At 40.2% G+C, this 22,579-nt stretch overlaps 1 protein-coding gene across 1 annotated transcript in view; it reads right to left on the bottom strand.

The window, feature by feature from the left end:
* The window catches only part of TNIP3 (TNFAIP3 interacting protein 3), a 63,198-nt gene extending 40,900 nt beyond the window's left edge, over window positions 1-22,298 (bottom strand). Inside the window, exons 1-3 of the mRNA XM_065633875.1 lie at window positions 22,236-22,298; window positions 11,157-11,242; window positions 1,460-1,592 (exon numbers count right to left, since the gene is read on the bottom strand). Of these exons, the coding sequence (XP_065489947.1) occupies window positions 1,460-1,592; window positions 11,157-11,242; window positions 22,236-22,298 (282 nt within the window). The remainder of the gene's footprint in view (window positions 1-1,459; window positions 1,593-11,156; window positions 11,243-22,235) is intronic.
* Window positions 22,299-22,579: the final 281 nt, after the last annotated feature.

The raw sequence follows: 22,579 nt of genomic DNA on the forward strand, positions 1-22,579 counted from the left end.
AACTGTCAAGCTGTCACCCACTTGAAGTCCAAGTCAAAAAGCAACCAAGTGATAAGCTGTTTGACTTAAAAGTATAAAGAAAAAAATAGCTACTATAGTTCTAGTGTGGAAATATCATAAGCCTGCCTCCTTTAAGCTATGAAAACCACGCACACCTTACATGGGCAAACAAGTGCTATAAATGCAAGAAACATAAAAGCACTACAGATGAAATACCATCACAGTGTTCTGTGTGAAGCGCTGAAGCATCCCACAGAAAAGGTTAGGGTGAGTATATCCTTTCTTTTTCCTCCCCACACCAACATCTCCCCTTTCCAACCTCTCCTTCTGTTGGAGTGAGGCTAATATGCGGGACCAGGTGTTTCCAGAGACCATCTGTATCTTGCTGTTCTGCCCTGTAATTTCATACTTCAGTGCTACTCAGTTCTGCACTGACTTCTCTTTCACCACGCTTACTCCTTCCCTGGGGCTGGGAATCCCTGTTCTTCCCTCTGGCTTCTCTCTCACTATTTCTAATCCCACTAGTATGACCTTGGGGCATCTCCTTAGGCTCAGCTCTGCTTCGTGCCTCAAGGTCATGAGTCATTTTGGAGATGGCGGTTTACATGTGAAAGGAGCTATGTGTAATTTCGTATTTCATAGAAGGGAGTCATCTCTCCTTAACCTCCTCACCAGTTTCCTGCATCACGCCCCACGCTGCTGCCTTCAAAGGTTTCCTTTCCCCCAGCAGAGTCACACGGGCAGGTACCTGTGTCATCCCTTGCAGCTGAATGGCATTCGTGGCTTAATCCTCCACACCTTTCACTCCTCCCTTTGCCAGTTTGCAGAAAACTGGAATTTCCTTTTGTCCTCCTACTGCACAATAAAAAGTAGCTTGCTATTTCAAGAGATAGGAGGGAAACCAAGAAGGAAAACTAGAACACATTTCTGTCATGCTTGTTAACCACCGCTTCACTGCAAGCAAAGACAACCATCTTAGCAGGTGGCTTACAACTTTCTGTTTGTAATACCACAGAAGTGGGGGTTTGAATCATCATTTTTCTTCTTCTTCCTATTTACCTAAATGCCTTTCTGACACTCCCAAATATCTTCGTCCCCGACATCTCTGTTCATCCTCAGTGAAATCAGAACTACCAAATGCGATAACCTAAAGAAATGTCAGTGTTCTTTGGGTATGCAGTTTTGTGGGTCTACATTATCCAAAAGGCACAGCTGACTACAGAGCGTGGCACTTAAGCTAACCAGCATGTTTACCTGACCTTTTAAAGCACTATAAAAAGTGTCTTCCCACTCAGACTTCCTTGTAACAGAGAGTAGCTGTATCAGGAAAACAGCATGTAGTAAGTTCATTGCATCATATCAGAAACCAATAAGTTTCATGCATAATCAAGTCACACAGGGAACATCCCCTGAATGCTCTTCCCTGACAGACAGACATTCAAAAGCAGACTGCATTTACCTTAAGGGAACACAAAATTCTCTGAGGATTCATATGCTCTTGAGCAACAGGTTCAGGGTCCTCACAGGACTGGGAAGCGTTGTTCTTTTCTATCAGGTTCCTTATTTCAACATCAAGCTCTTTACTTTCACACCTGCTTAAAAAGAAACAGCAATGTTATACTTTGCACAAAAGCTTGAAGCACAGAGAGAGTAAATTTGTCAGCTGTCTTCTTAATGTGACAACACAGACAGAGAACTGGTCGAGCACCGAGCTCCTGCTGCCTTCCTTCCTGGTACACAATCAGAAGGCACAAGAGCAGTGTCACACAGGCGGGCAATCTCTAAGTGCTTTGGGATAGAAATCCATTTAAAATATTCAAACAAGCGGTCTTAATGAATTTTACCACCTTGCATCTAGAAAATCCAAGTCAACACTTTTGGGGAATATATGAAGCCTGCCCTGTGCCCTGACCCCCATCCACCTCCGATTTCAAGCATTTTGAGTTCAACTTTAACAGAAATGCTATCAAAATGGTTAAATTCGTTTTGAACTCCAAACTAGGTGCTCAGTTCACCAAGTTTTTTGGTGATACACTTTCTTTTCTGTAACACCTCATAACAGATACCTGACATACATTTTTCTTTTCTTTTTTTTTCTTTTTCCCCTGTTTGGTGGAAAAAATATTTTCTTTCAGTATCTCTGCTAAGCACACTCAGGACTTAAGTGCACTTAAGGGCTTGCTTCAAATTTGTAGAACTAATTAGCAATTAGGGCTGATTCACTTGGTACAACATAATGGTGAAATGTGAATTTCAGAGAATGGACCAGGGCACTATTAAAACAAACTCCAAGAACTCTAGACCCAACCCAAGTTTTCAAGAACTACTCATCTCTTACAAGCTCAGACTTCCATTTCCTAATCAGCTTAAACCAACTCTAAAATATAAGCAATGCATGACCAGAAAGCAAACTGCAAGACTCAAAAGTATTACCAATCTGCTATAGCAGGAACACTTAGGCAGAAAATAATAAATTCTCCATTGGAGCTAGCAGAAAAAAACAAGAGCGATAAAAATTTAACAGTTATACTCATTTCTGTTTAGACAGGCAATCCACAGGGATCACACTGCAGGTTCTGAGGAAACTTTGGAAGGGCAATTGATAAAATTATCCAATAAACAAATGCATCTATCCTAATATAAAAGTAAATAAGTGTGGCAGATTTCGTACTGACAGCATAAAGTGATTAATTTTATTCTTCGTATTTACAGAGACTGTAATAAAAATGTATCTTCGTTAAGCATGAATGCAAAGTCATTTGCAGATGTACTACAATAAAATACCAACAGCAGCAGATAAGGACAAGTAAAATTCCAGTGTTTTTTTTTTTTTTTTACTTGCCACCTAATAATCAAGTAAGTGGGAATTTCATGGCAGTTTTGGAGCTGCCATGAAGCCTGACTGCACCAAAAAAAAAACCCACAAAAAAAAAAAGTTTAATGGCAGAAACAAGATATTTGGGTATGTTTTGAAAGCTAGACCTCTGACACACGAAATAGGACTTTTACACAAGGAACCAAGACCAGGTTTCCTCAGCTCTGGAAGTTCTGAAGCACTAGAGGACGTCATGTGATTTTTTCTCTTCTCTGCAGAAAGATATTTCTTAGTACTATCCTTTTTTTTTTTTTTTAACCAGTATAGCAACTAGAACAAGTTCAAAGAAACAGAGTACCCAGCTGAAGAGAGTATTTTCTTTTGTTAGACCATTTTAACTGGCCATAATTCCCTTCCAAAGCCATGACGAGTAAGAGGAAGACTTGATGCACATTTTTATGAATGTCTCGGTGGCGCAGCAGGCTGCAGCTGCTCTGAACGCCTGTGGCAGTTTCCACAGCCCCAGCTGTGCGTGGGTGGCAGGTGAGCCCCAGCAGCACGGGACCACGTGGCGGCTCGTGGGGCTGGGCTTGCAAGCAAGGTTGCTCACCACAGGGCCAGCACGCGATCTCCATGCTTCTCAGCTTCCCTTTGGCTTCTAGTTTGAGGAAATGAGCAGGACTCTGGCCATGCACACAATCAAGGAACCACAAGCCTTGTCAGCACAAACGCGTGTACAGCAAGAGGAGAGCTACAGAAGGAAAACAAGGAAACTTGAGAAAGAAATCCAGCCCTTTTCTATCTTGGTAAATGTTGCAAAATCCTGGACAAACCAGTGCAAGTGGCACTTTTTCTTTTTTTAAACTATTCTGCACTAAGGTTCCCCAACAATAAATTCTCAGGCAGCAGCATGACCAAGCACTCTGCTTGTAGCCTTCATTTTTAATCAGCTGTGTAATGTGAACTTTGCAACCTATGTAGCAACACCCCTTCACTCTCAAGTGCACTCCCCTGCAAAAGAGCATCTTCAGCTCCTTTCAACTCCCATGCCTGACCTCACCTGAGATTGCTTTGAGTGAAAGAATTGGATATACACTCTGCAGAGCACTGTGGGCTTTTGCAGATGCTTGGAAAAAACTGAAAAGCTACATCATGGAACCAGTCACTCATGGTGCAGTTTTAGGAAAAGTGTGTAAAACTATGTATACACAGTAAGAGAGAAATTATTGTTGCAGCCTCCTTAGGGACCCAAGAAATGTGGCAAAAGGAATGGACAGGTTAAGTAAAGCAAGGTGAAACATTACTGAGCAGTACTGAGGCATGTAGGATAGAACTGCTAAAACCACAAGCCAACATTTTCAGACTGAGCTTTTGAAACTTCAGGTTTTTTAAATGTGTTTAAGCAACCAGCCAAATGCAGGCTAGTTTCTCTCCTCTTTTCTTGCTCCACACACCTCCTGTGTGAGATCAGTAGGGTAACCAGCTTACCCTTAGCTGAGAGAAACAACTCTGCCCTACAAGTGGATTCTGGTAAAGACTATTTTGCTCATTGCCTGGGGTTGCGGTCACACATCCTGCTCTAGCTACAGCAAAGCCAGCCAAAGAGTTTAACTCCTTTACAGCCCCAGCCACTTTCCACCTTCGCTACTTCTCTATGGCAAATTACCATCCCCGGCTGCCAGCACAGCCCACTCACCTGGCTTGGTCAAAGCAGTCAGGGTTTCCTTAAACCTTTTAAGTAAAATAAAGCAGCTTCGACTAAAACAACTCTTCAACATAAAGTAGCAATGTTTAGGTGCAATCTAGAGCACAGTAAGACGAGCAACAACTGCTGGCAGGAGAGCAGCAGCAAGTATTTAGGCAAGCTGCACTCATCTCTGCTGCAGGTTCAGCCACAGAGAGAGGAGATGCGTGACCACAGCCTCCTGAGATCAGAGCGTGAATCAAGCTGGGAAATACCCCACGAAGGTGGTGGGTTGGCTTTAAATATTTCTTTTCAGACAGGAAGCGTTCATTCCTCTGCTCCCCGCAGTCGGAGGCTCTGGCTGTACATGATGTTACTCCCAGCTGCTCCCATCCTGTCTCTGCATTCTCTTTTCTGGGCTTAGAGGTGCCTGTGCAAGAGCCGGAACCAGCTGTGCCTTGGTAAAACAAAGGGAACCACAAAAGACTCAAATCCCTACAAATTGATGGCTGCTCTGTAATACACTGGTGTTTCGACATTGTCGCGAAAATCAGAAAAATTATTTCATTGACTGGAATTCTCAGTGCATTTGGTTTTCCCTCAGTTTTCAGACTAAGGTCTTCTGACCGGAAAATATTACTCCATTTAGCTGTATTTTATATTAGTCACTTAGATAACTGGAATGATATACTTATGGTGATGTAAAACGTTACAGTCCACACTTTCAAAGCACGCAGGTGGTCTGAGTGCTGGTGATTAGGAGCTACCCCAGAACCAGACAGTTCCTGATGATTACCTGGGTTTCCCCTGGTGAGCTCTAGAGAGCACACAGCATTAGCTTCCACATAAAGCAAGTTTTTCCAAACTACTTTTGTTTTGTGAAGTTCACAGTTATGTTTCTGCATTAATGTCCTTACTGTACTACATCACTGGTAACATTTTCTAAGAAGAGGTACTTCAAATTTTACCAATTAAATTACGGTTTCGCAAAGAAAGCAAATAGGCAATCTGCTAGAATTAAAAAAAAAATCAGAAAAATTAAATCTATTCGAATTTGGAGGTAGTTTTTCATGTTTTGTAAAATCAATCATCACATAATATTAAAAGCATTTTCATGTGGTCATATGAAGCAAAGTTATCCCTCTTCTATGTGTAAAAGCTTCCTAAAGTATAGAAACAGGAAGATAGAGAAAATACACAACCCATTCTACTTACACATTATGTTATGATAAATGCAGAAGCCAATAAAAGGTTAGATTAACTCCTCTTTGTAAACTTTGAGTTACTTGCTGAACTTCCTTTTTTTGGGAAAATTAAGACATTTCACATGGAAGCAGAACCTACAGATGTTAACAGAGGAAGCTGGTCTCCCTGCCTAAGTTTTAGCAGCTTACAGAAAAAAGAGAAAGCACAGCCTTACTCCTAATTTCCATGTCGTATCTGAAAAGTAGTAGCCAATATCATTCTAGACATGTTCTCCAAGAATAAGAAATTCCATAGGTCTGTTTGCATCTGTCTGCAAGTGGCCACGCACATGTAGAGTTTCACTGCTAGAGATTAACTGTGCACCAGTTTACAGACATTTTCATTTTTCCCCTTGTATTCACCTAGCTGCCTTTAAAATGGCTTTGACTTTTTGCTCTATGGTATGTCTTTGCACCACTTCAATTTCTAGGCTTTATCAGCTTTTTGTAGTTATTTATAAATGGTTGCATAATTTTAATAGCAATTCAGTTTTTCAGCTGAGAGTCATGACATAATTGTGCCCAGCACATGCTTTGTACATTAATGGGACCGAAATTACTACACAGATCAAAGCCACATGGCATAATAAACTATGCTGATCTGTCTGTCCTCACAGGGTTAGGCAATGAAGTGCTGGTTGTACACACACAGGGAATTATATCAAATTATGCATGTAACTGAGTCAGAGCAAACCCTATATTTGGCCCAAAACTATCACTAAATGCGGAATATGATGGCACCAGAAAGGAAGCATGAGCTGTGGACACCAATGGCTTCAAATAGCATCAAGGGCTCTCCTTGCAGTCAGTCTTTTCCTGGTTAGTGGAAGCAGCAGAAGACAAAACAACTGCCACCAATCCATGCTTTCAATAATGGAGCAGCAACCAGTTCCAGCTCCCGATGGCCTGCATCCATGCTCTTTTTGTGAGCTGCATGCTTCGCGCTTGTAGTAGCATAGATTGATAGCCAAGAAATATATGTTTACCAAATAGCCAGGCATGAGCCCCACGCAGAGTCCCAGCTGTGCAGCTGGTACCATTTGTGAGCTCTTAGCTCTCTCTGGTTTTTACTGGGAACCAACATTATTGCTTACAAATAGTAGTTATGTGGCAACAATGGACATACCTACAATGCATCTTTCGGCAATTATTGCGACATGAAAACAACACAGAAGACATATCTATTTGAAATAAAAATTTCAAGGCTGTTGTGCTCCGGTCATTCTCCTCTGATTGGTGAAAGGGCAAATACACACATACACAATTGTGGGGGGCGGGGGAAGAAAAAAAAAAAAAAGAAAAAAAAAAAGAGAGATGTTTTAGGCCAGGATTTACAGCCAGACGCCAACACCACAGAGTCCTATTTTGACGGGAAATGAATTCCAGAGTGTAGGGGTTAAACACATGCTTCATCCCCTTGGGTGGGCATTTGGGACATGTAGGATTCTTCCTTGGCTAAGTCTGAAATGCAGACCCATGTAAATAAATAAATTTCTGCATTTGAAGTATGGAAGATTAGCTGGTTTGGATAAATTTAAAAACATGGCAAATTTCAAAGCAAACCATTTCGGCTAATATTTCCCCTATTTATGATGGCACATTTCACTTCAGAAAAAGGCCTTTAGAATATGGGGGAGAATGAGACCTATATTACAGAATTTTTAATCTAATTTCTGCTGGAAACAGACTTAAAATAGGAATAAAATTAAACATATAATTCTTAAAAACTACAATTTAACTGTAGAACTAGCCTATTCCTTTACATTCCATCTGATTTTACAGGATTATTGTTCTCTTTTAATTTAGTTTTGTAGAATTACATTTTTTTCATGTAAATACATTGGGATTTTTATATTAAAATCTTTTCCAGTTAAGACTGAATGACAAAGAATTTCCAGTCCAAAAAGCAATGGGAAGAAATTTTGCCAAGAAAACAAAAATACTTTTGTTACAGAAAAAAAAATCTGCAGCCTCATGAACTCTTACAAATTTAGTAGATCCTGAGCTGACAGACAATAGTTACAATGTGGTGCAGCTCCCTAAGAATCAGTGGTGCTATTCCGGTACTCAACACCCAGTGAGCAAATCTCTGTTCAGAGTTTAGGGTTAGGAATTTGAGCCAGATCTCTTGAAACTGAGCTCCACTAGTTCTACATTCCCCCTCACAATTACCACTATTAAAAAAAAAAAAACACCACCACCAAAAACACCAAACCAAACCAATAAACAAAAAAACAAACCACCACAACTAACAGTTTATTGGGTACGAAGTGTACTGCACTGATGCAAACACAAAAATAACATCTCCCTTTTATGATTATGAGGATATACTTAAAAAGAAAGGGGGGGGAAACACAACAACAGCAAAAAAGAACACTAACCACCAAACCAAAAGCAACATGCTATTTCAAATTATTTCCAACTTAATTTTTTGACTCAAGTTTCATTAAAAATAATTCACCCTCTATTTCAAAAGCATAGCTGGAAAAACAGCCACCAGCAGCAGCTGAGATCCACCTAGCAGAAGAACTGCATTGTTTTTGGACTTGTCCCAGATGTTAAAAAAAGTGCTGGCACTATTGGCTTGGGACATGTGAGATAAGAAATAATCTCACTGCAGTCCCAAGAAGAGAGCTCCATAAAGCAAGGTGTATGATAGGGGTTAAAACATGTACATACTGCGACTATAGCAGAGAAACCACTTAAACTTTCGCTCAAATCTGATTTAGCCAAAACATCTGCCTATCACCCCATAAACGTCCCTACACTTCTGCTCCCTTTACGACAAAGGAATGGAGCTTTTAAGGCACATTTAATAGCCAGCAGCTGTTTGGCTGTTAAATCCCACATCTGGAGAAGCTGTGTGCTGTTAATGTGAACAGAAACAATTATTCTTTAATAGTTTTGCTTAATTTTAAGAATTACACAAATCACAACAACAAAAGAGGTGAATGTTCTTAATGGAAACACATCTGGTTTTCTCTGAAAATAAGCCAAAAGAAAACAAAAAAAGGCCCAGTGATTAAGTGAAGCTGCACCTATAATCTGTCACATCTCAGTGGAAAGAGAAGTAAAGCTACTGATAAATAGACACTTAGCATCTCCCAGTCTTTGACTAATCCCCACAAACATGTAACCTGCAAGAAGAGGACAACTGGCTGGTTCATTTTACATAACACATTACTTATCACAAAGTGCTGCACCCCTCCATGCCTGGAGGTTCCTGTCCTTTGGGACTGTGTTCCAATGCGGCTGCCTCACTTCTGTACCCCAGGCATACAGGACAATAACAACATACCCTTTTCACTTGGATCTTCTGCTTAATTATGCTACCAAGACAGTAATTGAATTTCTTCCTGATGGACAATATTTGGGCCGACTTCAAACCTCAAGAAAGCCAATTTAATTATTTTCACTCTCTTTCTTGGGCTTTAAATGAGCCATGAGTGAGTTACAGATGACTGGGTCTCTGCAGGGGCAGTAGGGAAAAAAAAAAAAAAAAAATGCTGTCACCCAGGACTCATGTAGCTGTCTGAGGATCACTGGTGGAAAGGGAATTGAAGTATTGCCATGAAAATCAATCAAATGGAAAGCTGGTCAAGAAGAGCCACCAAGTAGCATGTGCTTTCTGAGCACATGAATTCCCCCACCAGAATGCATTCATGCAGAAAGCTGGAGGGAGATGGCAGAAAAATGTTGAAAGAACTGAAAACTAGGAGTTACAAAACAAGAAGGGAAACAGGTCTAGATGTTTTCAGGTGCCTGCTCTTCTTCTATTGAGACCAATAGCTAGAAAACTTGCACAACTTTTAGGACACCATCCTAGCCTCAGTAGGCACCTTTTTGAAATTATCTCCCTCCAACAGCCCTTTCTGGACTGGCTGCTTGCTCCACAGCTATAGCTTGAGCACCACGAGTCTATTCACATCTCACGCATACTCATTTCTGTGGAAAGCTGTGATTCTGATGCAATTATATCATTGACATTTTTAACTGGTACTTTATACCACTATTCTTTCTTGTCCCAAATCAGGCATCACCACAAACTGAACGAGATCTATGCATTGACTGTTTTGCCTCCTAGTTCAGCCTTGGCCAGAATGTGGATGTGTCACCAACATCTTACTGACCTGGGCTCACAGCTGGGCTGCACCCTTGGAGAAAAACACATCCATGATTCATTTGGCTTAGTGTCTCCCACAGGGACCTAACATTTTCAGTGACTTACTAGCAGTGCAAGCAGAATAAACAGATGAACACCATTTGGAAATTCGGCCAGGAAATTCAACATACAGTAGCTGACAGAGGACAACCAACTCTGTTAAGTCAGGCCAACTTCTTGCCTGCGGTAGCTGTTAGGCAGCCAAGCCAAAAGGGGGAGGAAGCTCATTGCATGGCTGTCTGTGTCACAGATCCAGGGCTTGAATTGCCAGCGACTGGTATCGGTTTCATCGGAGCTGCCATCGCCAGACAGGAACCTGGTGCCTCTCGCCCTCCACAGAGTCAAACTACACTGGCAGCAGCTGACGTCTTGAATAAGTGGGAAATCCCAGCCCACAAGGGACTTCAAATCCCGTTATTTCACAATAAACTAACCTGGACAAAAATGCTTCTGACAGGAAGAAGAGTAGGGTATTATTTCTTAAGCTTCCCCAAACAATCTACAGTTATCTTAAAATAATTTTTCTTTTTATCTCTCTCTAAAATCCACACCCTATACTTAATAGCTTTTAAAGCTACCTTTTAATCATCCTCAACTGCCTGGAGGTTTGGTTTTTATGGTTTGGTGGGTTTTTTTTTTTTTGAAGCCAGAGTTTATCTTGCTGCCTACAGTGGTATTCACTGAAATACTCAGCACTATTGATTTTCTTAAAGCTTCTTATTACTCACTGACAGTCTTAGAAAGGGTTTACCATTATCACAGCCTCATTAGAGGCTGTAGCCATAAGATGAGCTCTTTATATCATACAGTACAACCTCTTTTACTGTCATTATCAATAGAACTAACATTAGTTCATGAAGAAGCAGGTGCCCAAAGAGGTTGTGAAATCTCCATACTTGGAGATATTTGAAACTCACCAAGACAGACCCTGAGTAACCTAAACTAACTAGCCCTGCTTTGGGCAGGAGGTCGGTCCAGATGACCTTGAGGTCCCTTTCACCTACACTATTCTCTATGATTTTGCTGTTCTGAGGACAGAAAATTTCTGTTTCACTTGAACAGAACCGATACAGACCTCCACAGGACAGATTATAGCAGAAGAAAAAGTAGTAACCTGGGTCTCTGGAAGATAAATTGATTGTCAAATGCAGAAAACACTCGACTATATATTTCCAATAATGTAATGTAAATCGCTTTTTAAAAAATAAAGACAAAAGAAGCTTCTATGTGTAAAATTAAGATAGTAAATACCTTTCCATCTCAACATTCTGATGGGGCCACAATTCTAGATTATCCTCTGCATCTTTATTCTTCCTTCTGAGGTGCTCACAGTGAAGCTATTAGAAACAGGGAGGTAAAAAAAAAAAAGCACACTTAGAGGGGAAATAAAAATATTAACTATATAGGAAGAAAAATGTAAGTGCACAATTACAACAAGAAGAGATAACCATGTCTTGCACACATTTCTATTTTCCTTTTCATATACTGTAAATGGCTGACAGGTAAGCCAGGAATCTACTTTTTCCCTCCCATCACCATCCTCTCTTAATTCCACCACTCTGTCAGGTACAGTTTTGCAAGGGTAGGAGCAATACCAGTCTCTGGCTGTGGTGGCAAGATTTTCCCCAAGGAGGAAAGCTGTCAGCAGTGGGAGGAACATTGGAAGTGTTGCCAAAAGGGCTCATATTATTCATCCTAAAATAATCAACTATCTTAAATACTCTAGAGATCAAGCATGTCCTCATCTTGATCAGAAAATTCATATGCTTCATGGAAACATTCAGTAAAACTACTGCTCCAAATTTAAGTGAATTTGAGTAATAAGTCTGATCTACATCACTTGGAGAGAAAAAAAAGCCATGTGTGAGTTATTGTGCACTAGTGCATTGTCCAAGAACTGTATGTTAGGGAATAGACTGCTTTAGCTTATTGAATTATTTGGTATACTGTTTCTTATAGAACTTAGTTAGAAATAGCTTATATAGAACTCACTTAGCATAAGTAACTTAGGCCACAAGCTATGAACTTCTGAACTTTCTGCCTTGTTAAGCAAAATAGGACCCCAGAATTTGTTCAAGCAAGAAGATAAAGGAGCTTTTGATCATCAGCATGGCCTACATCCCTAGAGATAAGTAAAGGAACAGAACCGCACATCTAAAAGAAGATGAGAAACAGAAGAATGTTTTGGTTATTGCCAAGAACTTACTTTTCTCCCCACCTGCAGGTGCAAAACAACTACTAAAGGACGGGACTTAGACTGACATCTAGTCTGACTGGTAACGGACAAACAAGTGCCCAGAGAGATAAGAAACAGCCCGCCTGATGAAAATTAAGGGATCTAATTAACGATGGGGAGACCCCAGAATCTAATTTTACAGTTGGTCCAAAATGATGTGTAAGGAGTGGGAAGCTTAGATTGTAAGGGTATCATTGCTCAGGATTTTCTTTACTAGGGGTCCCTCTTCTGGAAGCACCCAGCTCGAGCTGCTCTCTACAGCATGCCTTGCAAACAAGTTATTTATTTAAGAAGAATTGGAATCCATGCCTGACTCTCTGCTTCAGGAAACCTAGGGAAAAGAAACTTCCCAAATGTATACAGGCTCCAAACAAGTTTCCCTCTGGTCAGGGCCAGCTACTGTCTTGGCACTGCATTTCTAAAGAGAAAAGAGAGAAGAAAAAACACCTTTCCCAGAGGAAAGGACACGTATCAGGATAACAGTACGCAGTCCTCACTCAGATATTTCAGTTCGAACTTCAAACAGGAAAAAAACACCAAGCTTTTAAAATGTTATGAGGTACCATCACCTCTCCATCACAAGGAGGAGAACAGACTGAGCCAATGCTCCCTCATCCAGAGGAGTCATTCTGTTCCCGTGCTGTCGGCTGGTAAGAGCCCTGGGTACATTTCTTCGGGCTATATGAGACATCTGTAGTTCACCAGAAGAGGAGACTAAAAGTCTTATTCTTCTCTTCAGATCAAAATGACAAACAATAGCATTATGATAGTTGCTGGAATTAGCAAACTGGTAGGTTACAGCTAATCTTGACCTAAGCAATTCCATAACACCTATCATAAGGATAGCAACGTGACCACTAAAAAAAAGCGGGAAGCCATCAAGAGCAAAATCTGCTATTTATAACCAAATAAGTTTTAAATTACAAGTCACTCTTTTTATTGGTACCATCAACTCTACGTGAAACCACAGCTGAACATTTTATAGAAACCATGCTGCTTCATCTATGTGCAGAGTAGAAATTTAAAATGAAAGTTTGCGAGGAGAAGATCTGAGGTGCTTGGCATCCCTCCCCCATCTTAATTCTCATTCCTGCAGGCATTTCACACATTTTAAATGCATCTGGTAATCACTAATTACAGGGATCCTATTAAGAAAATATGTCAATTCAGTTTAAAAAGAAACTTGATTCCAGCTTGTCTGAGTTTTACGAGTATGTTTAATCATAACAAAAACATGCTGAAGTATGGAAAGCTGTATTTGTTTGATTTCAGTGGAAGCTGCAGACACTAATACCACTGAGAATTAAGCCTTGTTTTGGACTGCCTGAACTTGGCTTGTAGATGTCTAACTTAAAAATATAAAATTTGAAAAATGTTGACTGAGAATTAATGCTCCCAGCCCCCACTGAACGAGAAATAAAATGAAATGCCTAGATGAAATCTGCCCGTACTTATCTGAAGAAAAAAGCAAACAACCAAACAAAAACAAATCAGAGAATTCAAACCACTAGTCCATCTCTAATTCATCGCACTGGGCTTAGACATTTCAGCAGCCTCAGATGCATTTGTCAAGTTACGCACAGTATTACAGCCCATGTGCTGAAAAATAGGCCACATTAAAGAGATATAGGTTAGGTGTTACAGAAAAGAAAATACCTATGCTGGTAGAATTGATACAGCAAGAAGCAAAGAAAGTTCTGAAAAACTGAAAAGAAAAAAAGACATGAAGAACATAGGAAAAAGTGTTTATCAGGCATGTCAGCTCCTGGTTCTGCAGTGACAGAAGAGCGAGCCAGGCTCAGGGGCAGGCAGGGAAGAGGTGCTGCGCACCCCCTGTTGCTGGGGAATGCTCTGGGGTCGCAGGGTGGGTGCTCTGCATTCTCCCTGGCCCTGCTCTGCCAAGCCAGGGAAACGCATGGAAAGAAGCTGCTAAAGCTGACAATTCCCACATCACTGTGTGGCCCAGCTGCACGCCCAGCTAGCATAACTAAGCAGTTCTCCAGAAGTCCTACTGCTAACTTCTGCTGGGGTGGGGGGGTCCCCTCCCCTGCGGCTCAACACAGTCTGCTGTATGTATCTGCTGACTCTTAGTCATATGCAGATTTTGCAACGTGTCCCTCAGTGCTGGGCACCTTGATTTAACACGTCTATACAAGCCAGCCCAGCTATCAGGAGCCATTTCATTCTCACGGCATGGGAGTGCATCCTCCCTCTTCTATTCTCCAAGATATGGGGAAAAGTAGCAAAAGATTATCTGCGATGAAAGCTGGCATGATCCACCCAGCTGAGCATGGTCAGGCTAGTGCCAGCTTAGCAGCATTGCAGCATGACCACCCACTTGGATTTGCTTTCATTGTTTACCAAAGTATTGATGCACAAGGGACTATGTTGATACGGAGTAATGTCTTGGCCTTTCGTTTCTTATGGGGTTTTTTTTGGTAGAGCATGTTAGTTCCGAAAGTCTCTTTTTTATTGTTATTTTTTTAAAAATTAAATTATTCTTTACAACAAAAAATTTACTGCAATGAATCTGACTTGTGTTGGCAGCACAAGTTGTGCTAAAGCTACAGCTATGAATCTGAACAAAAGAGATGCAACTAGGTTATTGTACCACGTGCAAGCGTTTGGTTTTAAAACAGCTATAAGTTTTTACAACTATAATATGCAATTTAATGCTGTAAGTTTTTATTACATCAGACAAACTGAAGCCAAGATGGATAAAATTCAGCTACTTCAAAGAATTAAGGCTCTGTAGAAAATAGGGGACTATAATAGTAATGCAAAAAATTGCTCAGAATTACATAAATTTTCTGTTTTCTGTCAAGGCTTTTAAGAACCTGAATACCCTGAAGTAAAACAGGATCAGTTTTGCTCATAGATTTATGGGTTTTTTTGAAAATAGTTGGTAAAAAGCAAGGAAAATTCCCTTGGTGCTCACCCGCCAAATTTATAACTTTTCCAATAATAATCTAAGCCCTAAGTACTTCCTAGGTACATTCAAATAGGCTGAAAACAGCACTTTTTGGTTGGATTATTAATTTGTATTAAAAAACAAGTAAGTTTTCCAGATACAAAAATCACATTTGGAGAGCAGACAGAAAGGAGGGGGGAAACACTCAAGAATGACAAGACGACTTACTAATTCTAATAGAATCTTAATTACAAAAATGACCACAGACAGAAAGGCACTCATCATGCTGGAGTTTAAAAATGTTATCCAAAATGAACTTCACAAACATCACTATTGTAAATGTTAAATCCTGCATGGCTCTTGCACCATTCTCTTTTCTTGCTCCAAGTCTAGTTCTAGCGTAAAGGCATCCTATTTTTCCAAACAGATGCTCATTTTCCACAAGCCCACTCTGTAATTCACTTGTTCTTCAATTGTAACAAAGCAATATTTTGTAGGGATGCAATGTAATATGGATGTCAGAAATGAGTCAGCCTAAATAGAGGCAGAGAAGGGAAAGGACATGTTTGTTTTGCTTTTTCCTGCCTGGAACAGCTCAATGATTCAATTTTACAGGCCATCACCACATAAACGGACATATTGTCACAGTGGAAGGAGCAGAAAACAGTGGTATGCCAAATAAACGGAAATATATACTAGCAAATGATACATAAGGAATAAATCCACTAATAAGTTACCCTTTCAGTGATACTCATTTCTGTATTGCAAAAGATCCAGGGCCTGTCACAGCCCCACCAAGTAAACTTACCTCATTTAAGTATTACCCGTATTGCAAAATAGCACCGAAACAAAGTGGAACATATATAATCATAAATGCTGTTGATAAACAACCATCAGGTTTTACATCATCTGTGTGTGTGGCTGTTATGTAGGAGGAGTGGGAGGGAGAAGTGGATCATTACTGTAAATGTGATCAAAATGGAAGAACAACCAAAGAAATTTTTAAAAGCAGTAGATGAAACAGATCTTAAGCAACACTCACTGAAACTCGTCTGAAACAGCAATAAAGCCTTCAAGACTTTTTGCTCCGAAGAAGTCAAACACATAATATTTCTCTGATCTCCTCCTACCTAGATATTCCCAGGTTTGGTATTCATAATAGCACTAGTGTTCAGTACAGTCAGCCTTGAACCAGCCGTTGCATTACTTCTGCTTTTGCTTCCAACACTCTCTGCTAAAAATGCAGCTTCAGTCATGTAAATGCAGCACCAGAAAAAGCCACTGACAAACAGAGCAAGATCTGCCAGTCCTCTCATCCTCCCTGTTATTTCCTGATAAAGTGCTGAAACTTCAATAGTACACAGTTTCCAATCAAAATTTTAAATTTGAGGCTTGATTTTTGACAAAATAGAGTACTTAGGTTCCTTAGTTCTGTCTTGCCCTATTTGTTTCAGATAAAATGAAAATGGTACCAGCCCTGTGTGATGGAGGAAGATTTAATGCTTAAATACTTAAATACTTAAAACTGATCTCACCATTAAGTACAATTCTCCTTGGTTAGGGTAACAGTGGATTCAGAACAGTGAACACCCCAAAAAAATTAATTCACAGATGCCCTCCCACAAAGCTGTGATATCCACAACTTGAGAAGCAGTCTATTTACATTTCTTGAGATAATCTCAAACTATGCAGCAACTGAAGTAACTCAAAACCCAAACCAGTAGAAACCCCTTGAAGTGGATCAGACCAAGGAATGAGCCAATTAAAGGCTGAACACACTATTTCTACCTAGAGCTGAATGCCTGGCTTTCAGCAGAGAGCAGATGGGACTCCAGGGAATCTCTGCACTGTGGGTCCTCTGGCTCCAATCCAGGAAAGGAAAACGTGCAGTGTAATCTCTGCATTTGCTTTCTCGTACTGGATGTAGCAGAGTGACTCCGCACAGATAAGACAGTGGCTGCTGCATAGCTCTTTGGTCCTACAAGTGCTGGTTCACCACAGGGTGTCTGAAAATACTTCTGTTGACACACACAAACTAGCTAAAGTGGTGGGTACAAAACATTGTTTTAAAGTACATGACCTTGTTAAAAATCAATATATCACTTTTTTCTTAAATCAAAACAGAAGGAAAAACAATTTTTCAGGCATATTTTTCTCTTTGGAGATTGGTCCGTTTGTAAATATCTTTGGACTGAAGATCACGAGAACTACATCTAGAAGTGAGAAAAATATTCCCCAATGAGTATAAAGCCGTTCTTCAAATAGAAATCAGTGGCACAAAACCAAAAAGCAACCACAGTCATGCCCAGGGCTCAGGTGATACAAACTTTTGGGCATCTGCACAGATGAGTTTAAAGCATACAGGCTAATTTGAAAGGCTACGAGTCATAAGTTCAGTGCCAAAAATATCTTGACTACACTTCTAACATGCAAAGCAGTCACATAAGAAGTAACTAGAGGAAGTTGTAAATATCAAGCCATGGAAGATACACACAGCATACCTCAAAACATCCTCAGTACTTCTCTGGATTTCTTTAATCACCTTATCTCTCCCATCATCTAAGGCTATTTTTTAAAAAAGGTGAAAATGCTAGCCTCTAATTATTTTAAGGTTATGAGTTCAGGGGATTTAAGCTTTTCTGTTTGAGGGAGCTTTACGACATGTTAAGAAGTTGCTAGAAAATGTATGATGACAACTAAAGATGTTGCCTATAGAAAATTTTTCTGTGTTTCGAAACAAATTTTAACCTTGAAGTTATTTGAGCCCCTTCAATATTTAAATGCAGCCTGTCACTAATTTTCTAGATACTGCACATGGATTCCTGATTTTTAATGTTTAGAAGAGATTATTTCTTCCCTGGAAAATGTTAGGTTCAACTAAATCCAATTATTGTACACAGAACTGGGGGCAAAGGCAATGATACTTTGAACAATACCTATTGTACACAACTTCCGTGAAAGCAAATTGTTGCTCATAGAATACAAATTAGTTCCGAAAAAGCATAAAACATATTGATAAAATACACCCCCCAAAAATAAATATCTTTGATTTGTTTAAAATTCATTTATCAAGCAATCATAGACCTGTCAAATACAGAGAAATCTGTCAAGTACACAGATCTTCAGAGAAACACTTGCAAACTAGGCATATTGCGTGGAATAGCACTCCATGAGTCTTTCCAATAGTATTTTATCTTGTTCTGTATCCAACTTTAATTAGCATGACAAATTATTTGGAGGTGGGCAAGATGGGAAGAACTTACGTAGTAGCTAAATATCAGCTTTAAATTGTGCAGTAAAAATGATTATTATTATTCACTGCCAAAGTATGGACAGGAAAGACTCAGATAAAATACAGAAGTGAAAAGGAAAAATGCCTCAGGACAACAGCAGGATTAATAACTATGATATTCATTGATAGTGCCCGAGATGATTTTTCTGAAAAATTTTTTACTAAGATCTCACTACAGTGAAACTGTGATGCTGTGATAGGAAAGAGAAATGATGGAACTTTCTTGTGCGATTCAAGTCAAGAGAGAAAAATTTAGGATCGATCAACTCAAATGACTTTGGAATCGAATCTCTGGAGTACAAAGAGTTAGTCCAGTAACAGAAAGGAAACCACTCCAAGGATGGGGCCCATGTGGCTGGAAAGGAAGGGAGTCTGTGAGAAAAGAGTTCAAGATCTAGGTAGACCTACCTACAAAAAACTATGCAACTACAAGAACTGAAGTTTAACAGTGAGAAGGGAAGAAGCATCTGACTTAGATGAGAGGTGCAGCTACATTTTATTTTGATTTCATGCTCTCCAGCCAAGCTTCAAAATCCCAGGACAAAAATCAAAAAGCAGAGCCCATACAAATGTAGGAACAATCTAGCAAGCTAGCTGCAAAAAACTTTGGTATTGCTTGGCTTGGAGGAACACCAGTCCTAAGCAACTCGGAGACCTGTGAAATGCATATTGCTTTCTATACATTCTAGCGTGCCCGTGGCCACACTTCTGGAAACACCGTACTACTGCTGCTAGAAACTGGGACTCTGCCAGCAGCATATCAGGGTGTACTAAGGATCCAGAAGCAAGTCAGGGGAAGGTGATCCCTTAAGAAGAAATCTTTCCCCAGACTTCTAAATGGCTTGCTGTGAGCATTTTGTAGTCCTCACAAGAATATTGACAAATTTTTCTTCAATTTGAGAGGTGGGAAGTGGAGCAGTCTGGAATTCCTACGGCTGTCCTAGCACAAAGGGTACACATGCCTTCTGGCAGCAAACGCTGGCTCTGAAAACAGAAGGGTTACTTCTCACTACGATGGATAGAAGTACCGCAGCTTTACATTTTTATCAAAGAATTAAAACACGTTTGTTTTCCTCTCCCTCCACACAAACCTCTTCTCAATAGTCTTCATAGCTCACCTCATTTACACTTACTAATCCAAAATATACCACTTGAAATTTATAATACTGTGACGACAAGTATTCCTTACTCAAGATTGCAATGCATCAAAACTTTTTCTGAGACACAGCATTAACGCCAATTTACAGAAAAAATGCAGGCAAAAAAAATAAAAAAAAAATAAAAAAAAATCAACCAGCCCAGAGCCCTAGTCCAACCTCAAATGCTACATGGATTATAGAAAACAAGTTGTATCAGATGTGGCTAAAAGGCCCTCCTGTTCCCTAATGACATACCCAGCTAAGGGAATCCTGTGCCTGCTCCAGTCAGTCAGCAGCACAGGGAATACCCCAAACTCTACAGAACAGGTTAAATTTCCAAAGGTCTCGACAGACGCATTACCCAAGGAAGGGATGAGGGTCAAGCCCAGTACAGGTGCACCAAATCTTTGTATCACTAGATTTACTCTAAAATAACTATTTAGTCTTAATGCTCTATATGGCAATAATCCTTCACTATTCCTGTATCTTTCATTGTCCAACTTTGTGCAAGAAAAGAAAGTAAAAGAACTCTGCTACAGTTATTCTATACAAAAATTATGAAGAAATTAAAAAGCAATTTAGAAAAATAAACTTTTAAAATATTAAGTTTTGGATCTGAGGTCTCTTTGGTAGAGGACGAGAGAAAAGAGGCACATGACTTCATTCTGAGGCTAGGCAGAGACCCACTGATATAAACTTCATATTAATGCAGAAGTTACTCACCATATTTAGGGAAGGTGATCGTCTCTGTGCTGCTAGATTAGGACAGACTAGTCTCAATAAAGGCCTCTGAATCAAATGAGAACTAAGTGGTTTGGAGGCAAATATATATATATATATATACCTATCTACCTCAAGGTTTAACCTACACCCCAGGCTTAGGGAAACCCCTTTCTTAAAGTTTTTCTAACGTTGAGAGCATATTCATATCTCTCAAACACAGCCCACACAGACCTACTTGAAAGCACCGCTTGTAAGAGACCACAGAGGATTCCCTCTCGTTCTTCAGATTACCATGGAACAGTGACACAATGGCACACCCACGCACCAGCAAGAGCCGCTCTGTGGGAAAAGCAGCGGTCTAGCACGGTGGAAAAGTTGCATCAGCGCAAAAGGTATAGAACACAAGTATTAATCTAGAAGCAGAAGAATTTACTGTAAGGAGTAGATAGGTCAGGGACTCACTTCTAGGAATGCATTTTAATTAGAATTTATTCTAAAGGTTTCCCTGCAGAATCAGCGCTCGGTTAAGCCAGCTATAGTCTCCTCATCAGAAGAGACATTCAGCTCTTCCCCCAACCAGAAACACTACGTTATCATATCTGATTTTCTCTGAGTAAGAGGGTGTATAGAGGCGGAGACTTGCAGAAACGTCTTCCCTTCACCCGGACAAGAAGTGATGCAGCACTTTCAAGAGTATACTACTCATTTCAGGCTATAGTCCACTGCACATAGGAGCTGATTAATCAAGTTTCACAGATGATAAAAAGTAACATTGTCATGCCTAGAAGTGAAATGCAGGTATATTCAGAAAAATATTCATATTTAAGGCTGATTTTTGTATTGGTTTCGGTTTTGATGATAACAAAATCTGTGCAGTTTTACACCAAGGTGTAGAAACCATTCTGACATTTTTAGGAGATTCCTGTGAATTCTGGGTTGGAAATACTAGTGATCTAACTACCCTGAGAGCATTTTCATCCTCCTCGCAGAAATATCACAGCTCCTCAGTAGCACACAGCGGATCTTTTTCTGTGAAACCATTTACCCGCTGTTACTCACACGCACATAGAGAGTAATCAGTTGCAAATTCATGTTCAGTTCACTGCTGTTTTGTTGAAACAGAGCTGTTCTGGAGGCATTTGCAATTATAGTGGAGGAAACAACAGGCCAGGGTCAGGATGTGGGAGACCAAGGTTCAACTCTTTCCCCATCTTTCCCTGAAGGGAATTTAACTGTGTTCATAACTCCTGGATAAACATTTTAACTGCTGGAGTTACAGGATAATTTCTACAGTTTTTGCAATAATTGTCCTCCACTACATATGAAGTATTTACTGTTATTTTGTTGGAGAAAATTTAGTGACTTCAGTTTGATGGTTCAGACACTTACAGCCAGAGTTCAGATTTACTGTCTGCCTGGTTAAAATAAATTAAAAAATAAAAAAGAAAATTAAATTAGAAACAAACAACAGACACAACACCGACATCTTCCTTTTCTCAGAACAGTATCCTATTCACTTAGCTCCACATCAGTCACTTTGTCTTACCCTGATCTCTAGTTTAGTTTTATATAAGCATTTATAAAAAGCAGAACAGCCTCCACGGGGGAGGCTGAAAGAAACCCACCAGCAAACGCGCAGTAACACACTGCTAGACTACTGTCATGGGAGGCGAGTGGCATGTACACGGATCCTTCCAAGCAGCAAAAGAAAGTGAAGGCAAGACATACACCTCTGAGGAAGGGAAATGCTTTTCCCACTGGATGGCTGAGTAATTAGAGAATAGCATTACTACTTCTTCAGTAATGCATTCACACAGAGTACAGTGAATCTAGCTTTCTATGTTTTTGGCATTCACTGCACGCAAACACAGCTTTCAACTTTGGACTGACCAACACATTTAATTTCTATGGGAGTGGAAATAGTTCGGGGTGGTGTTGTCATTTTGTCACCATCTATCAGCTCAGCAACAATGATGGGACTAAATTAAAACTTTCCATGTGTGCTGTTCCTGGGCTTAATATCCGTCACCTGTTCAACTGCATCACTGTGGTTCCAGCCAAGGAGGCCAGGAATAATAAGATTTCTCCTCATCCTGGACCAGGTGAAGCCACGACAGTTAAGCCTTCAAGGTCAGGTGCCTTCTTATCTGAAAGGCAGCATGCCAACCCGTGAGTTAAGGGAAGTGATCAAAGAGGCCAATTAATTCTGGGAAGCATTCCCTGAATAAAATGGAAAATTATTGCAAACAGAGTCATTCTGAGCCGCACATGTTTACTGTTGTGCTGGGCTACTTCCAGCACTTCTCAACAGCCATGCGTGGAGCACATGTAGCAGCAACAGCTGCCTTGTGCAGAGACTGATCGGGAACAGCA

This window comes from Caloenas nicobarica, chromosome 4, assembly GCF_036013445.1.
Source record: "Caloenas nicobarica isolate bCalNic1 chromosome 4, bCalNic1.hap1, whole genome shotgun sequence".
Taxonomy (NCBI): domain Eukaryota; kingdom Metazoa; phylum Chordata; class Aves; order Columbiformes; family Columbidae; genus Caloenas; species Caloenas nicobarica.